Source organism: Trachypithecus francoisi, unplaced genomic scaffold (assembly GCF_009764315.1).
Source record: "Trachypithecus francoisi isolate TF-2019V2 unplaced genomic scaffold, Tfra_2.0 Contig01579, whole genome shotgun sequence".
Lineage (NCBI taxonomy): Eukaryota > Metazoa > Chordata > Mammalia > Primates > Cercopithecidae > Trachypithecus > Trachypithecus francoisi.
The window spans coordinates 34,702,312-34,720,634 of NW_022681442.1; the positions used below are offsets into that span (position 1 = coordinate 34,702,312).

An 18,323-nucleotide genomic window follows, 5' to 3' on the forward strand; every position below is an offset into this window, starting at 1 on the left:
AATTCTTTAAAAACGGTGGGCTTGATTCCTCAAAAATCTCAGTATAGGATTACCATATAACCCAGCAATCTACTCTAAGAGGTATATCCAAAAGAATGGAAAGCAGGGAGTGAAACAGATGCGTGTACACCAATGTTTGCTGCAGCATTATTCATAATAATGAAGTGGGAACAGTCTGTGTCCACAGATGGTAAACAAAATGTACTACATACATACAATGGGATATTGGCCATAAAAATGATGAAGTTCTGATGTGTGCTACCACACGGATGAATCTTGAAGGCATTATGTTGGGTGAGATAAGTCAGACACAAGAGGACGAATATTGTATGATTCCATATATATGAATCAAATTCATAGAGGCAAAAAGTGGAATGGTGGATGCCAGGAGCTGGAGGAAGGGGCCATGGGGAGTTGGTGGTCAGTAAGCACAGAGTTCTTTTGGGGTGATGAAATCGTTTTGGAAACAGGTAGTGGTGATGTACAACACTGTGAATACAATCAATGTTACTGGATTGTACACTTAAAATGGTGAAAGTGGCAAATTTCATGTGATATATATATTTTGCCATATAAAAATAGACAACATCAAGAAGCACTGGGCTGTGACAGGGCCATCCTAATTCTGGAGGTTGGGCAGGGCACTGAGCAGGCACACATTCTCTCCTGGCATCTCTTGGCACTACTGGCCGAGGCAGGATAGGAGAACTGTGGTCGCGTGGACTATGCCTGGGACCTCAGGTGCAACTGTCTCCTTTTGCTCTCAGCCCCATCCTTAAGCCCTAAAAGGCCCTGGTGGGCAGGCATACCCAGGTTGGAGAGCTTCTGGGGCCCCCAGCCACTCTTCTTGAAGTTCATTCACTCATCAGTCTCACTAGATTTTCTCTAAGGTTCACTTTTTCTACATTTTAAACTCTAAAACCAGAGTGTATATTTAGTATGGTCATGTTCCCCACCCTTCAGAAAGCATGTGAAATCAGCGGTGCATCAAACAGCATCGGGAGATAAAATAGTAATAGGTGTTGCTCTTTGAGGGTCTACCTGAGTCAAGTACTGCACTCTGCTTCATCTACAAGGTCTTGATTACCCCATGATTGAAATGGGAAGTGAGTTTTGTGTTATGCGACAGCTCCATATGATTGGCAAGAACTGTCTTGAGGACCACACTGAAGATTCCAGGGCTGGACCTGGACTCAGTGGGAGGGGTGCAGTGATTGATTTGTAATGTCTGCCATGGAAGTGGGAGGGGTAAGGGGCTGTGTCCCAGGTGGTAGGATTTGATTTATTATTTCTGTTTTTACAGTCCTAGGTTCTAAAAAGTTAGGCAGCTTCCCTAGGATTTGAATTTAGGTGTGCCTGATTCCAAAGCTCTTTATTTATTCTTTATTGCCTTAATAAATACATCCTGGGCAACCAGAGTGACTCTGGTGCTGAAGAATTTCCTAACACAAGGTTTCTGCCCACTGTGACCATTTGGGATCTTATAAAGAGAATTCAAAGGAAACAGTGACTAACTCTGAGCAAGTCCAAGGGGCTTCACAGAGGAGGTACAATTTATGCTGTCATTGGAAAGGAACTAGAGTTGGCCAGTTGGAGAAAGTGAGGAAGGGCATCCTAGGAAGAGGGAGCAGCACGTGCAAAGGCGTGAACACGAAAAAATGGGATGTTCAGGGATGCTGTGTTGTCCAGCATAGGATAAAGGGTGTTTGGTTGGGGAAGGAATGTGGGGTGGGAGGAGATGAATCTGGAAAGGGACATTGGAATTCTGTTGTGAAGGACCATTTATACCTGCTAAGGAGTTTGCACTTCATTGTATACAGAAGGGGAATTGTGGGGAATTGAGTTTCAGCAAACTCCTGGAAAGCCCATGGTGACATACAGACGGTGAGTGGGATGGGAGGAGGCAGGAGTGAGCCCTGCTGGAGGTGGTGCCTCTGGACATAGGTCAGGTTGGGACAGTGTTGTTTATTGTTCCTACTGACTTGAATTCACCAGGGCTTGTTTCCATCTGTGTTGGGTAATTTTTGGTTGCACGCTCATTTTTGCTGACATATCTTTAGGAATTCTGGAGAGCTAAGTTGGAGATGCTCCTCTCCAGAGAGCATTTGTGCTTGTCTCTGCTGGGCACCAGGGGCTGATGCTACCCTGGGACCACATAGCTTTTGTTGCATACCCCTGGGCATAGCCGACTGTCCACTTTTACTGCCCACCTTAGTCTTTTCAGCATCTAGTCTACATTTTATACCTTTGCATTCACCCTTAATATTTCTCTTCTACTCGGGGTTTAACTGTGCAGATGCGCGGTTGGCTACCTTTTCTCCTTCCTCATGAGAACCAAATTAACATCCAAGTACATCTTGTCTCCAGCTCAAAATACACAGGTTTTGTTTTTCAAATGAGAAGTGAGCAAACAACATATGTTTTGAGCAAACCAAAAAAACCAAAGCTGAAAAAACAAATTTTGAGCCTATACCCATCTATAAATTAAGACTTTCTTAAGGAGAACAGTAATATCAGGCCAGAAGCCAGATCTAGTTTATAAGAAATAAACCACTAAGTAAAGATCAGGTTAGCAGTACTTGTAGAAAATGGCATCAGTTTTACTGATTAAATGTGTTTATTAATTGCACCTAAGCTTAATTTCTCTACGAAATAGCATCTGTGTGAAAGAAACCTTCAGTGGTTATCAAGAAAGCTTGTGGATAAACTCTGCCCTTTACACCCAGGGTTTAAGATGGAAACAGGCAGCAGCCTGGAAGATGTGTGTATACTCATGTTCATGTGCGTGCAGATATGCACGTGTAGTATTGATGTGATATATGTCATGTGCACACATACATCGGTTGTCGCCTCTGCACTCAAGACCTGCAACTCTTCCAGACAGAATTCTTGAGCACTTATAAGGAGTTGAAGAGTGGTAAAAAGATGACATAGACCCACTGCATTCACTCCGGGCTTCATGAAAGCTGTATACAATTTGAAGGGAGGCCTCGCGCATTGCTCTATGACAAGTGATAATTGAGGGATAGCCAGGAGTTACCATCTAGTGTTCCTGGTTCCCGAAGGTGCTGATGTTACTGAGAAGCCCTGTTCCTGATCTGACTCTGGCCAGGGCCTCTCTGTCCACTCGCAGTGTGGAGGACGGGCGTGTAGAAGAGGGGACGTCATCATATTTAAAACCCTTGAACTCTAGACTAATCAGGACTTGGGGCTTTAGGTTCTTGTTCTGCCATCAACTTGCAATGGGTTTTCAGACAATTTATTCTTCTCTTGAGGCCTCTTTTCTCACCTGCACAAAGATGATTTCTAAGGTCTCACATGGTTCAAACAAGCTGTAATGATTGTGAGCACTCTTCACTGGGCTGCACTTCAATGTCCTGCACAATCCTCTGCTGCTATTTACTTTGCAGTTAACTCATCTTCCGTCTATCCATCCAGTCAGCCATCAGGAAATATCTACTATGCACCATGTCCCAGGCTAGGGTTCCCCAATGTCTGTCTTCGTTGCTATTATCTGGCATTTTGTTGCCTCTAATTTGCTGTAGGCTGGAAAGCTAGATGTCCAAATTCATTAAGAATTTGGCATGAAAGGAAATACGGAAGGAGTAAGTAAATTATGGCATGCCCATATGACAGAATAGCAAGTAATTAATAATGACAATAATGACAACACATTTATTTATTTATTTAGAGACAGAGTCTCGTTCTTGTTGCCGAGGCTGGAGTGCGGTGGCGTGATCTTGGCTCACTGCAACTTCCGCCTCCCAGGTTCAACCAATTCTCCTGCCTCAGCCTCCTGAGTAGCTGGGATTACAGGCGCCTGCCACTATGCCTGGCTAAGTTTTGTATTTTTAGTAGAGATGGGGTTTCACCATGTTGGCCAGGCTAGTCTCAAACTCGTGACCTCAGGTGATCCACCCGCCTCAGCCTCCCAAAGTGCTGGGATTACAGGCATGAGCCACCATGCCTGGCCAACACTATAATTTATTATTTGATGAAAACCCAGAATAAAGTAGACTGTACACTCTGATGTACAAACATACACACAGGAAATGAAAGGGAATACAGTAAAATCAAATCAGTTGCATTTATGGGATGACAGATGGTTCTTTTCTTTTTGAATTTCCTTTGCACTGAGATGTTGTGCTTTTCTCATGCTTTTAGACAGGCATTCATTCATTCACCAGACATTGACTGGTGCCTGCTAGTGCCTGACCCAGCTGGGGATTTAGTGGTTTCTGCCCTCAAATGACAGTAATGCACACAGATTGATCGCCTAGGAGTGGGATGGATGGTTCTGCGACTTGTGAGACAGCCAGGGGAGGCTATTTCAGTCCAGGTTACACAAATAGGAGCTGGGTAGGGCCTTGGCATGAGCAGATCAAATAGCTACTGTTTCAACTATTTCCATATTATGCCAGAGATCAACAACACAGGGTTATTTATACTTTGGCTGGGGTATAAACCTGAATCCACAGTCCTTTTGGACTGACGTGGCCTGGCTGCAGTGTCTGCCTCCCCAATCCCTGCCCACCAAATACATCTCAGTCGGCCCTTGGCTGTCCACTCCCCACTGAGTTCACAGGAGTTTTCATCGGGAGAAATAGTCCCCAGATGAATACAAACTACAAGTACTACTGAAGAGAGGGCAAGGCAGTCCTCAGCCACGAAAACCCAGCCTTTGGATAAATGAAAGCTTGTAATGTTGAATTCAGGTGTGGCTCAGAGTCTATTCAGTATAGAAACAAAGAAAAGCAAGTGTGGGCCAATCTAGAATTCATATTTTTGAATGGCTTTAGATGTGACTTTGCACCCATATTTTTTTTGTTGTTGTTGTTTTTTGTTTGTTTTTTGAGATGGAGTCTCACTCTTTTTGCCCAGGCTGGAGTGCAGTGGCTTGATCTTGGCTCACTACTCCGCCTCCCAGGTTCAAGTGATTCTCCTGCCTCAGCCTCTCCAGTAGAGTAGCTGGTATTACAGGTGCCTGCCGGCGCACCCAGCTAATTTTTGTATGTTTAGTAGAGATGGGGTTTCGCCCTGTTGGCCAGGCTGGTCTTGAACGCCTGACCTCAGGTGATCCGCCTGCCTTAGCCTCCCAAAGTGCTGGGATTACAGGCGTGAACCATCACTCCGGCCTGCACCCATATTTTTTTTAAGATGGGGAGAGGGGAAGGAGCACTTACATCTCAGGTGTCACTTTGCTGCCGTTTATGGAGGGACCTTAAGCCACATCACAGGCCCTCTCATTCACATGGCCTCAGATTTCATCTTTTTGGCATTTTTCTCTAAATGAGCTACAGAACGGAAATAAGGTATTCCCAATCATCTTTCAACTTGTGGCTCATTGCTAGGCCACACTCCTTATCGTGTGCTATAAAAAAACCTTTTTTTTTTTTTTGAGACGGAGTCATCAAAAAAAGACGCTCTGTCATCCAGGCTGGAGTGCAGTGGCACAGTCTCGGCTCACTGCAAGCCCCACCTCCCAGGTTCATGCCATTCTCCTGCCTCGGCCTCCTGAGTAGCTGGGACTACAGGTGCCTGCCACCACGCCCAGATAATTTTTTGTATTTTTAGTGGAGGCGCAGTTTCACCGTGTTAGCCAGGATGGTCCCGATCTCCTGACCTCATGATCTAACCACCTCGGCCTCCCAAAGTGCTGGGATTACAGACGTGAGCCACCGTGCCCGGCCAAAAAATACTTCTAAATAAATTGTGTATTTAGCTTTTGAATCACATACTTACGTGACATCACACTTTTTATTAGTATAAAAATACTAATCTGGTAAGTGCAAACATTTTAAATATACCACCATTTTTGAATTCCTGTTATCTTAAAAAGTCTTTGTTTTTCTAAACACACTGGAACTTCAGAAAAAAATCACCCATCCCATTAGCCAGGATGGATGATGTCAGCAAATAAGGAAAGAAAAAATGAAACACATGCCGAGTTCGAACCTGCTCTCTTTTCTGAGCTGTGTTGTTCCCTCGGCACCTCTTTTAGGTCACGCGTGCTTGTCTGTCTTCTCCCTCTAGGTTGCAGGCTCTTTATTGAAACATGAAGTGACCCCCAGAGATATTAAGGGAGCCACTCAAGGTCGCCCAGGCATGGGACAGCTGTGTGGGGGCCGGAGTCCCTGTCTTGTTCAGCCTGCTGTATAAGATTGTGAATCATCAGCTGAGCTATTTTGGGGAATTCCTGCTCAGAGCCACTGCTGCTTTAATCAGGCTGTACAGGTCTCAAGAGGAACCGCTTCCTCTGTCCTGCCCAGAAACAGGTGGAAAATGGCAGGGCATCCATTGGTTCCTTAGTCAATGTGCCCATTCTCATTCACGTTATTTAGCCTTATATTTTCAAAATAATGTTGATATCAATGAACTTTAGGCATAAGGCGTTGATTTTCCTATTTGCTGAGTCAGAGAACTCTAGCCCACCTTTTCTTCCCTCTTTCCCTCCCTCCCTCTCTTCCTTCCTCTCTTTCTCTCTCTTTCTTTTCTTTTTCTTTTTCGACTGAGTTTCAGTCTTGTCGCCCAGGCTGGAGTGCTGTATCACGATCTCAACTCACTGCAGCCTCCGCCTCTTGGGTTCAAGTGATTCAGCCTGATACTGCCTCAGCCTCCCGAGTAGCTGGAATTACAGGCATGCGTTACCACGCCCGGCTAATTTTTGTACTTTTAGTAGAGATGGGGTTTCACCATTTTGGCCGGGCTGGTCTGGAACTCCTGACCTGAGGTGATCCACCTGCCTTGGCTTCCCAAAGTGCTGCAATTATAGTCATGAGGTACTGCGCCCAGCCAGAACTCTGGCTCTTTCTTACCCTCAAATCCATGTTTTGTCCGTCTCTAAGTCTCTCATGTGGTTTAGTGGAGAGATTCTGAGCTTGCCCACCAGATTGGTAAGAAACAAAGGGGTTGGCAGTATGTCGGTGCAGGCATGAGAGCAGGCCCAGCCTTGTACTGATGGCCAGTGTAAGTGGATACAACCTTTGTGGGTGGGGGTGGGCGATTAGCATATTACATGTGCTTCCTCTGCCCCCCAAATGCTACTCCTAGTCATCTGTTCTAGAGAAATACACCACACAAAGAGGAGCCAGGCGTAGTGGCTTACACCTGTAACCTCAGCACTTTGGGAGGCTGAGGTGGACGGATCACTTGAGGCCAGGAGTTTGAGACCAGCCTGGCCAACATGGCGACACCCCCGTCTCTACTAAAAATACAAAAAAAAAAAATTAGGTGTGCATGGTGGTGCACGCCTGTAATCCCAGCTACCCAGTAGAATAAGGTACAAGAATCACTCGAGCCTGGGAAGCAGAGGTTGAGGTGAGCTGAGATCATACCACTGCACTACAGTCTGGGCCACAGAGTGAGACCCTGTCTCAAAAAACAAAAAACAAACAAACAAAAAAAACCCAAAGAGGCACGTATTATGCGTGTTCACTGCCATTGGAAAGAACCAGAATGTCCAGCAACAGGGACCCTGTCCATTGTGCCATGGGGTATCCGCTCTGGGATATTGCAGAACAGCTGGACACAATGAGATAGATGCTTACATGCTGACCGGGAAGATTCCCGAGACGTGCTGTTTAGTGACAAGGAGCAAGCTGCTCAGGAGTGATGTGATTTGTAAGGAGGAACCATGTGTGTACGTGTGGAAAGGCCTGGAAGGCTACACATCCGAGCATGGTGACCCTGTGACCGTGTGCCCCTTTGTGGAGGGCAGTGACAGTGGGGTGTAGACTTTTATTTTTTGTAATGTGAATGTATCACAATTTATATAACCACTCCCCATTGATGAACATGGGATTTCCAGTCTTTCCATTACAAATAAGACCATTGCACAGATGTCTTTATGTGTGCCCACAGGTAAACGCCCAGAAACAATGGCTGGATCAGAAGGCAAGTGCATGAGTCATATGATAAGTGTCAAACAATTCCCCTCCACGGGCGCTCTACCATTTTGCACTCCCATCAGTAACACAGGAATGTGCCTTCAAAAAAATTGAGGTGAAATTTACATAATATCGAATTAGCCGTTTTTTAAAAAGTATGCAACTCAGTGGCATTTAATCATTCACAGTGTTGTGCAAGGTGGACACTTTGTCTGCAACGTTTGAAAGTGGCTGACAATGAGAATGCACTCATGTGTTCTGTTTAATTAAAAATGAAAAGAAAAATAAAAGAGCATGGGCTTCGGAGGCAGACAGTGGTGCATCTGGATCCAGGGGCTGCCCTTCGCTAGTTGTGTGACCCCAGGGAAATTACTTATTCCATAGGAGGCTCAGTGCCCACGTCTTTGAGATGGAGAGGAGAAAACTTGCGCAGTGGAGCTGATGAGATGATTCGGTGCACAAACACAGGAAAAGCAGCTGTCTCATTGCAGCGGTCGATGTGGGTTGCTTTCTCCCCATGCACATTAGAGGCAGTGCATTTGTAGGCTCTGGCCCCAACAGCTCCCTGTTTCTCTGTGTGATCTTAGGCAAATTCCTCAGCCTTTTTGAGCCTTGGCTTCTGCACATGTAAAATGGGGATAGTGGTGTGTGGGGATGACTAAGTGAGACAATGCATATGCAGTGCTTGAAACAGCACTGGCAGCCGGGCGCAGTGGCTCATGCCTGTAATCCCAGCACTTTGGGAGGCTGAGGTGAGTGGATAACCTGAGTTCAGGAGTTCGAGACCAGCCTGATCAATATGGCAAAACCCTGTCTCTACTAAAAATACAAAAATTAGCTGGGCATGGCGGCGTGTGCCTGTAATCGCAGCTACTTGGGAGGCTGAGACAGGAGAACTGCTTGAACCTGGGAGGCGGAGGTTGCAGTGAGGTAAGATCGCGCCACTGCACTCCAGCCTGGGTGACAGAGCAACACTCCATCTCAAAAAAAAAAAAAAAAAAAGAGAGAAGCAGCACTCGCTACACAGTAAATGCTCACAAAATGGAGGCTAAGATTTTGCCAGTCCCTGGTGCAGTGCCTGGGACTCTAGGTTTCCAATGGGAGAGGGACCCCATGAAGCTCTAATGCCTGCTTCTCTCTGCTTTCTGCTCAGGGCCATTGGTGCCAACCCCCTATACTGTGACTGCCACCTCCGCTGGCTGTCCAGCTGGGTGAAGACTGGCTACAAGGAACCGGGCATTGCCCGGTGTGCTGGGCCCCTGGACATGGAGGGCAAGCTGCTCCTCACCACGCCTGCCAAGAAGTTTGAATGCCAAGGTGAGCCTAAGAGCGTGGCCCCTGCTGCTGGGGGCCCGTGGAACTGGCCCAGCACTGCAGGGCCTTCCTAACATGCCTGTGTCCCTGTGGCGACTGCTGGGCAGGGAGTCGGGACAGGAACAAGCCACCTGCGGCTTGATGACTGCCTTCCAGTCCTGACATATCATAGACAAAAAGAGCCAGGCAGAAAAATCTCAGGCCATCAGGGCTGTAATCCCTCCCTGTGGTTACATAAGGAAAATAAAAATAGCAGCGGTGCTTCTGGGAGCTCCAAGCCTCGTAGCAGAGCATGCGCTCAGACCTCCCTTTGGTAGGAATTGTGTTCAGCAGTTAACTTAGACCTCTCTCAGTCCTTGGTGGAGCAGGGGACCCAGCAGCCACTCTCCTGACATTTACAGAAATGCAGAGCCAGAGTGTCACTGGAGGCTGGTTCCGGCTTTGCCCTGGGACGCTCCACTGTGGGCATGTGTAAATACTCATTCAGGGATTGAGTGACGGCCCAAGCCCCAGAAGCCCTGCTGAGCACAGACAGGTGGCTGAGTGGCTGCTGGGGCCGGGCTTTATGTGCAGGGGTACAGCGGGGGGGAAGACACTGGAGGCCGTGGAGCACGGCCCCTGCCCTCTGCAAGCTCAGAGGCCACCGTCGGAAATGAAGCTGACAGCTGTAGGTTAATGAGGAGGCCCTGGGCCACCCTGCGTGCAGGATGCTGTCACAGCCTAACGGCTCAGAGGGGCCTGATCTGCGGCTTGGCTGTTGGGAGCAAGTCAATTTGTGCTGAAACATTTGCTCTGTGTTTATTTAATGGGGTGGGATTGGTGCTGGTGAGAAGGGGTTTTGTTTTGTTTTATTATTTTTATTGAAAGAGAACACACACACATTAAAGTACACAGATCATGAGTGAATGGGTTGCTGAAGTTTCACAAGCTGAACTCACCCAGGCAACCCGCACCTGGATCAAGAAACAGAACCCCAGCTGGGCATGGTGGCTCATACCTGTAATCCTAGCATTCTAGGAGGCCGAGGTGGGAGGGTCGCTCGAGCCCAAGAGTTCAAGCCCAGCCTGGGCAACGTGGAGAGACCCTGTCGCTACAAAAACAATGGTTTAAATTAGCTGGGCGTGGTGGTGTGTGCCTGTAGTCCCAGCTACTGGATGGAGATGGAAAGATTGCTTGAGCCCAGGTAGTTGAAGCTGCAGTGAGCCATGTTTGCGCCAGTGCATTGCAGCCTGGGTGACAGAGTAAGACATTGTCTAAAAAAATAAATAAATAAAAATAAAGGAAAAAAAAGGAAACAGAACCCCATCTTCACCCCAGAAGTCTGTCATGTGTCCTAGTCACTGCTGCAAAGTGTTTGTATTTCTGTTCATGCTCATGCCTCTTCAGCAGGAGCAATAGTCCACCCCTTCTAGAAGGCATCTTCTAGGGAAGCCTGAGTTTACTGGTCTTCCTATTTAGTCTCCTGAGATCCTGCTGCCACTCACGAGTGGCGTCCCAGGTGGCCTGTCTGTTACCTCTGCAACCAGTGCATCCTGGAGATGCTGGAGGGGCCTGCTGTAGCAGGAAGGTGGGGGAAAATGATCCTCCCTGGCTCAGGTGTGGAGGGGAACAACTCCTGCTCTCTGGTGTGGCCAACCTGCAGAGCCAAGCTTGGGCACGATGCTCACAGAGCCACCGTCTCCTCTCTGCCAAGGTGGCCACCTTCTGTCCTCCTAGTCAGCAGGTGTCAGGCTAGGGTCATTGCCTCAGAAGGGCACGAGGGGAAAGAGGAAGGGCTGGCCGACTTCGGTGGGTTAGGGCCTCATGATCCTTCTTACATGGATCATGCGGCCCTAATGGCCACGGTGCACAGCGCCTGCTCTGTGCCCAACCCTGTGCTGCCCACCCCTCCCCCTGCACTAACACCCTCCCCTTGCTGCAGGTCCCCCAACTTTGGCTGTCCAGGCCAAGTGTGATCCCTGCTTATCTAGTCCATGCCAGAACCAGGGCATCTGCCACAACGACCCCCTTGAGGTGTACAGGTGTGCCTGCCCCAGCGGCTATAAGGTGAGTGGAGGCAGATGCCGGGGAGGAGGAGGGCTCCTCCTGTGCACTGCAGGGCTGTCCCCAGGGCCCGGAGCACCGCCTGACTCAGAGCAGATGCTTGAGTGAACCAATGACTTAACATATGAATGAATGAAAGAATTAATTAATTAATGGAGTGGACGAATGAATGAATGAAAACAGCTCCTGGGACAGGGAAAGGCTGAGCTGCTGAGGGTCTGGCTGGCTGTGGGCTCATACTAACTCCCGGGTCTCCCTGGGGTCCCCATCACTGACTTTCCCCCCAGGGCCGAGACTGTGAGGTGTCCCTGGACAGCTGTTCCAGTGGCCCCTGTGAAAACGGGGGCACCTGCCATGCACAGGAGGGCAAGGATGCCCCGTTCATGTGAGTTACCTGGAGGGGCAGGAGCCTGGTGAGTGCTGATGGGTCCAGCACCTGTGCCTCAGGGCCCTCCTCTCCCTCAGGGATGGCCCAGACCTTCTGTGCCCTGGGGGGAGGTGGAGGCGCACTGTGGGGGGCAGGCATGTACTCCAAATCATAGCCAGAGGGCTCTCCAAGCTCACTGGGCCAACGAACGCCTTCCTTGCCCAGATGCGGTGGGAGCACAGAGAGACCAGTGGATGCCTGAGCCATACAGCTCCCCAGCTCCACGGTTGACCAGGGCTTGGAGTGGGCTCTGCTGCCTCCTGCTCCAGGCCTTCTTCCTGCTCCTGCCAGGTGCCATGGGGGCCTTTTTGAAGGCACTGGGAATCCATGGCCAAAGCATATACAATGCAGTGCCAAGGACCACAGCAGGGGTGTTTGAAATTCCTATAAATTTCCATTCAGGCTGGGCGGGGTGGCTCACGCCTGTAATCCCAACGCTTTGGAAGCCTGAGGTGGGTGGATCACGAGGTTGGGAGTTTGAGACCAGCCTGGCCAACATAGTGAAACCCCATCTGTGCTAAAAATACAAAAATTAGCTGGGTATGGTGGTGGGCACCTGTAATCCCAGCTACTCGGGAGGCTGAGTCAGGAGAATCGCTTGAAACTGGAAGGCAGAGGTTGCAATGAGCCGAGATCATTACTGCACTCCAGCCTGAGCAGCAAGAGCGAAACTCTGTCTCAAAAAAAAAAAAAAAAAAGAAAAGAAAAGAAAAAAGAAAAAAGAAAAGAAAATTTCAATTTATCCCAAAGCCTCCAATCTCCCTCGAACAGCCTGTGCCTGACGGTTCTGCCTGCAGGCAGGGACCTGGCCAGCCCCCTCAAGCTGCCACCCTGGGCCCCTGAGACACAGCTGGGGCTGCCACTGGGTGGGTGCCAAGGCCTGTTTGCTTTCTCTGGGGTTCCCCCATCTCATGAGTCACACTGGGCACTGTGGGAGGGGATAGCCCTCTGGCCCTGCCCTGAGCAGCCCATTTTCTGCTATTCAATGAAGGGGCCAGCCCTAATGACCCCATCTCTTAAGTCCTTCCAGAGCTGACATCACAACACAAGCCCCTCCCACTGGCTGCTTCCCCTGGGACCGCCCAATGAGCCCCACCCTCCCAGAGCTTTTCTGAGGAATACATAGTATTTAGTTGCTGAAAGTAAATTGCTGGCGCAATACATTGGCTCTTCAGAAAATGATGTTGAATCTGGGGGCAGAAATGGCTGAGCCTGCCTCTGCATACCCAAATTACCAGATGTAAAAATGAATCACTAAATGGCCTCTCTTCCCCTGGTTGCCTTGGATACAGCGTCCTTACACTCTGCGCCTAGCTTCCTCACCCTCCTCATTCCTGAGACGCCTCACCTGGGGGCTGAAAGGACACCCCCTTCACCTTGAGATGGGGAGATGGGGCACCCCTCACCTCACCACCTTACAGACTGGGGGCTGGGGGAGTGGGCTGTCCAGGTGGAAAGGGGGTGCCTCCACGAGTTACCCCTCAACCCCGAGGCTCTCTGGGGCGCCTGTTATCCCCTGACCTGTGTCCACTCCCGCTATCCTGCCCCAGCTCCTACCACAGGCCACTTTCTGAAATGCGAAGCTGACCCTGTCACCCCAGCTTAAAACCCTGCTGCTGGTCCCCTCCAGCCTTCAGGGAAAAAAATTTAACCGCAGACCATTTCCTGCAATAGTGTCTTTTTACTCACAGACTCCCCAAACACATTCTAAAAACCAAACACTCCCTCACACGTCCTTAGATTGACAGCTAAAATTTTCATTGTAAGTTTTTCATTGCAAAGGAGGCAATTTTCCAGATATTGTAAATATTATTAACATTTAAAAATAAAACTATCACTTTATTTGGGAGGCTGAGGTGGAAGGGCCTTAAGACCAGTAGTTGGAGACCAGCCCGGGGAACATGGCAAAATCCCCATGGCAAATCCCATCTCTACAGACAATTAAGAATTAGCCAGGTGTAATGGTGAGTGCCTATAGTCCCAGCTTCTCAGGAGGCTGAGGAGGGAGGATTGCTTGAGCTCAGGAGGTCGAGGCTGCAGTGAGCTGTGATCACACCACTGCACTCCAGTCTGGGCAACACAGTGAAACTGTTTCTAAAATTTAAAAAAGTTAAGTTTTAAAAATATGACCTTAAATCATTCTTTTATCATTCTCCAATGCAAGCTGAACAGCATATCATTTTGACACTATTTTTTTTTTTTTGAGACAGTCTCGCTCTGTCACCAGGCTGGAGTGCAGTGGCAAGATCTCGACTCACTGCAACCTCCGCCTCCTGGGTTCAAGTAATTCTCCTGCCTCAGCCTCCCAAGTAGCTGGGACTACAGGCATGCACCACCACACCCGGCTAATTTTTATATTTTTAGTAGAGATGGGTTTTCACCGTGTTGGCCAGGCTGGTCTCGAACTCCTGACCTCAAGAGATCCGCCCACCTTGGCCTCCCAAAGTGCTGGGATTACAGGCATGTGCCACCACACCTGGCCAATTGGACACCATTTTAAAATGACACAAACAAGTTCTTCTTTAACAGTTGAACATTTTACCTTGTTCTTTTTTCTCCTCTAACTAGTATTTTATTTTACTCCTTACCCTCCTGTCTTTTTTTTCTAACCGAATATGTTTTTATGCTAGAGTCTTTTCTTGAGTACTCTGCCATACATCTCTGTCCCCAACATGGGTACGTGTAAGGTAAAACTTAAAGTTTTTTTCTTATTTCTTATCACTATAAGCTTCTGATTTAAAGTTTCTTTTGCAGTGAGTTATCCCTACAGTAATTTGAAACAACATAACTGTATTATGGAATTGGGTTGCAGATTATTACACGTAGAAGGAAAATTTTATTAGAGTGTATCTCTCTTAATGAGATGGATGGGGTGCTTTTTTGTTCTGTTCTTCTCTCAGCTGGTATATGGGTGAATGTTGCAGAATGAGAGAGGACACAGCGGTTGATCTTTTCCTGTTTTGTTTTGTTTTTATAGATATAAATGCTGGGAAAGTTTGTTCATGTAAATAAACTGGTGAGATTAGGAGTTTTATTATAGCCATGTCACTCAATTCTTTGAAAGCCCTCCCGGTTTATATGCCACATCTCCACAGTGACCTGCCATCAAGATTATTTTTAATGTTCTATCAGCTGACAGTTCCATGAGGCCTTCCTTCAATTACTTCCAGTGCACAGAACTGGAAACCTCTTGACTTAGATTGCATGTATTCATTCACTTTCTAAACATCAGGATTCCTAACTGCCCCTTTATTTGGTGCCTGGAAGCATGCCCACCTTTCTACCTGTAGGGCTTGTCCCATCACCCCCCAGTCTGTAAGGGCTGGGGCTGGGACAGATGCCACCTTTTTAAGAGTTCTGGGCTGGGTCAATTTAGGGAGGAGCCCATGCAGATATTTGAAGATCTGGAAATTAATTTCTTGGACCTCTCTCTGATTCGCACACCCCTTGGAAACCTTGGCTGCCCCAGGGGAAGGTGTATCCTGGTTTGAAGGTCACTGATCCCCAGGGCCCCTCATGACCAGGCTCCTGCTCACTGCAGCCCTTTGCTCACCGTGCCTGAAGTCTGTGCTCCTGAAGTATTGGACTGTGTGGATGGGCAGGGCCCCTGTAGAAGACTGGCTGTGGGGTTCCCTTCCACTCCAGGCTTTTTTTTTTTTTTTTTTTTTTGAGACAGAGTCTTGCTCTGTCTCCCAGGCTGGAGTACAGTGGCATGATCTTGGCTCACTGTAATCTCTGCCTCACAGGTTCAAGCAATTTCCCTGGCTCAGCCTCCTAAGTAGCTGGGATTACAGGCACATGCCACCATGTCCAGCTAATTTTGGTAATTTAGTAGAGACAGAGTTTCACCATGTTGGCCAGGCTGGTCTCCAACTTCTGACCTCAGGTGGTCCACCTGCTTTGGCCTCCCAGAGTGCCGGGATTACAGGCATGAGCCACCGCGCCTGGCCACTCCAGGCTTTTACAAACACCACTGCCCCAGTCACCTTCCTCCCCTTCCTGCTCTCCCTTGTCAGGGTCCTTGGTTAATTCATCACCTCCTCCAGGAAGCCTGCCCTTATCACTCTGTGCCAAGGAGGAGCCAGGTGTCTCCTGCCCCTCTGTGCCACCTCCTTGGCTTCAGTGCTTACACCATCCTGGTCCTCACTACCTCTCCTCTCACCACCCATCTCCTCTAGCCTCCCCACTAGACTGTGAGTGAATCCCATGAGGGCAGGGTCAGTCTTGGTCACCTCTAACCCTGCCCAGCACCTGGCAAGGGCCTGACCCGGAGTAGGGACCCTAACTCTGTGGAATGGTGATATTGACCAGTAGCCACAGGCTTCCACCAGTGTTCCAGGAGGGCTGTCTCTCCATCCTCCCATTCCCCGCACAGGTGCTCCTGTCCCACCGGCTTTGAAGGACCAACCTGTGGGGTGAACACGGATGACTGTGTCGGTCACACCTGTGCCAATGGGGGTGTCTGTGTGGACGGCGTAGGCAACTACACCTGCCAGTGCCCCCTGCAGTATGAGGGTAAGCGCGCCAGGGAGCAGTGTCTGGGGGAGGTGGGGGACAGAGACAGCCCTGAGCCCCCATGCCCAGGAGTGGAAGGGGGTCCCTGCCTCAGTGTCTGCAGGATTCCTGTGGGTCTGGCCACCCAACAGAGCACAGGAGAGCAGCTTCTTTCCTGCCCCTTGCTCGTTCTTTCCCCAGGAAGGGCCTGTGAACAGCTGGTGGACTTGTGCTCTCCAGATCTGAACCCGTGTCAACATGAGGCCCAGTGTGTGGGCACCCCAGACGGGCCCAGGTCAGTGTTGCCCCTTTCCAGGGCCGGGGAGGAGCTCGGGCCCCTGAGTCAGACTGGATTCCAGTCTGGGCTCCGCACCTCACCCTCATTTCCTCATTTGTCCAATGAGTTTGGTCTCAGCTCTACAGGGTTCCTGAGAATCCATGCGGGGTTGGGGTAGAGGGGTGATGTGCCCAGCTTTGTGGCCACAGAGACCTGGGTTTGCAGCCTGACCCTGAATGTGTCACTTGCCTGCTCTGAGCTTGTTTTCTCATCTGTCAACTGGGTGCAACAGTAGCTTCCTCCTGGGATGGTTGCAAGGGTAAGATGAGAAAATGCATGGAAAGCACTTAGCTCCAGGTCTGGCATCTGTGAAGTGCTCCAGGCTATTATTCCAGATCCACCATTTCTTATCCCCAATTACAAAATCCACAAAATTCAGGAAAGCATCCCATCTCATGGCCAAATCTTATCTGACCTGGACGTATTTGGTAACAAAAGCTGCCCTGCACTGGTATGAGATTGCTTTTTGTTGTTATTCATCCCATGTAATGTGAACATGTGTAGATTTTGTGGCAGAAATGTGAGTAAGTCTGATGATGAGGCTGCCTCAGCTCCTACCAGTAGGTTGTGTAATATGCATTGTCTGACCTTACCAAAATCTAAAAAGTGTTGAATTCCAAAACCTGTCTGTCCCAGGAGGTTTGGGTAAAAGTTGTTGGTCTGTATTTTCATCATGGTTGTTATCGGCATATGTGAAAATGTTTGTTACTTGAAGACTGCTTTATAAAGGTCACACATTTTTAAAATAATGCTTCCCACTGCAGTTTTGCAAACATAGTCTCATTTCTGGGACCTCCGCCTTCCACCAGTCAGGCCAGCAAGGGGTGGTCAGGACAGAGTTTCCTGGGGCTTGTGGCTGAGGGACCCAAGCCCAGGGACTCGGATGGAGTCCCCCAGGAGCCCCCTGTCTAACTGGAGCAGCCTGAGGCCCACAACAGGAAGCAAGAGTCCAGGATTGTTGAGGCCTGGTTCCACGGTCAATGGGCCCACAAGAGCCTCCATCCAGATGGTGGATGGACACTGTACTCCTGCGGGGGCTCCCAGGGGTGGGGCTTGGCAGGCAGACCAATCAGCAGTGGTAGATTGGGCAGCATGCGCCCTCCTTGGAGGGGAGGATAAGGCAGGACTGCACATTGTCCAGCCTGGAGCTGCTAGCACAGTCCCTCAATCACAAAGGGTAAGCATTGTGCTTAGCTCTGGACCCGGGGCTGTGGCACACAGTGGAGTGTTGAGTGCGTGTTCTCTTAACTGCCTGTCCTGGTGGAAAGATAGAACTGACATGCTCAACTGTGCCTGGCATTACCAGCAACCCAAGACATATATCCAATATATAGTCATTAAATGAATGAACGAGTAAGTGGTGGCTTAGCTACTATAACATTTTTCAGACTGTAACTCCAGACTCATTAGTGGGTTGTGATCAATTGGATATAAAGGGAGCCCCAGCCCCTGTTTAATATTAATGTCAAGATTAACATTAAAAGATGAAACAAAGTATCAGAGAGCAACATGCCATCTTATATAATAAGGATAATTAGTATTGTATGAATCTGGTTTTGAGTGTGTGTGTGTGTGTGTGTGTGTGTGTACACGTACTGGGCTTGAAAGTATTTCTTATAGCCTGAAAAACACTGGACAAGGAAATGAGTAAAAAACCCAGGCAAGAGCACCCATCTGCCAGGTTGTGTGATTGAACTTCAGAGTTAGGAGTTTAGAAGGAGATCAGACAAGGGGACTGCTCAGTGAGGGCTGGAGCGCTCTCTGGAGGCTTCCTGGAGGAGGTGAGCTGGCTGAACCATGCTGGGAGAAAGGAGACAGTATT

The 18,323-nt window shown here is 48.8% G+C and overlaps 1 protein-coding gene across 1 annotated transcript in view; it reads left to right on the top strand.

The window, feature by feature from the left end:
- Window positions 1-18,323, top strand: part of LOC117069203 (slit homolog 1 protein) — a 49,723-nt gene that overhangs the window by 18,118 nt on the left and 13,282 nt on the right. Inside the window, exons 11-15 of the mRNA XM_033187218.1 lie at window positions 9,040-9,203; window positions 11,122-11,246; window positions 11,531-11,628; window positions 16,046-16,185; window positions 16,366-16,459. Coding sequence (XP_033043109.1) covers window positions 9,040-9,203; window positions 11,122-11,246; window positions 11,531-11,628; window positions 16,046-16,185; window positions 16,366-16,459 — 621 coding nt within the window. The remainder of the gene's footprint in view (window positions 1-9,039; window positions 9,204-11,121; window positions 11,247-11,530; window positions 11,629-16,045; window positions 16,186-16,365; window positions 16,460-18,323) is intronic.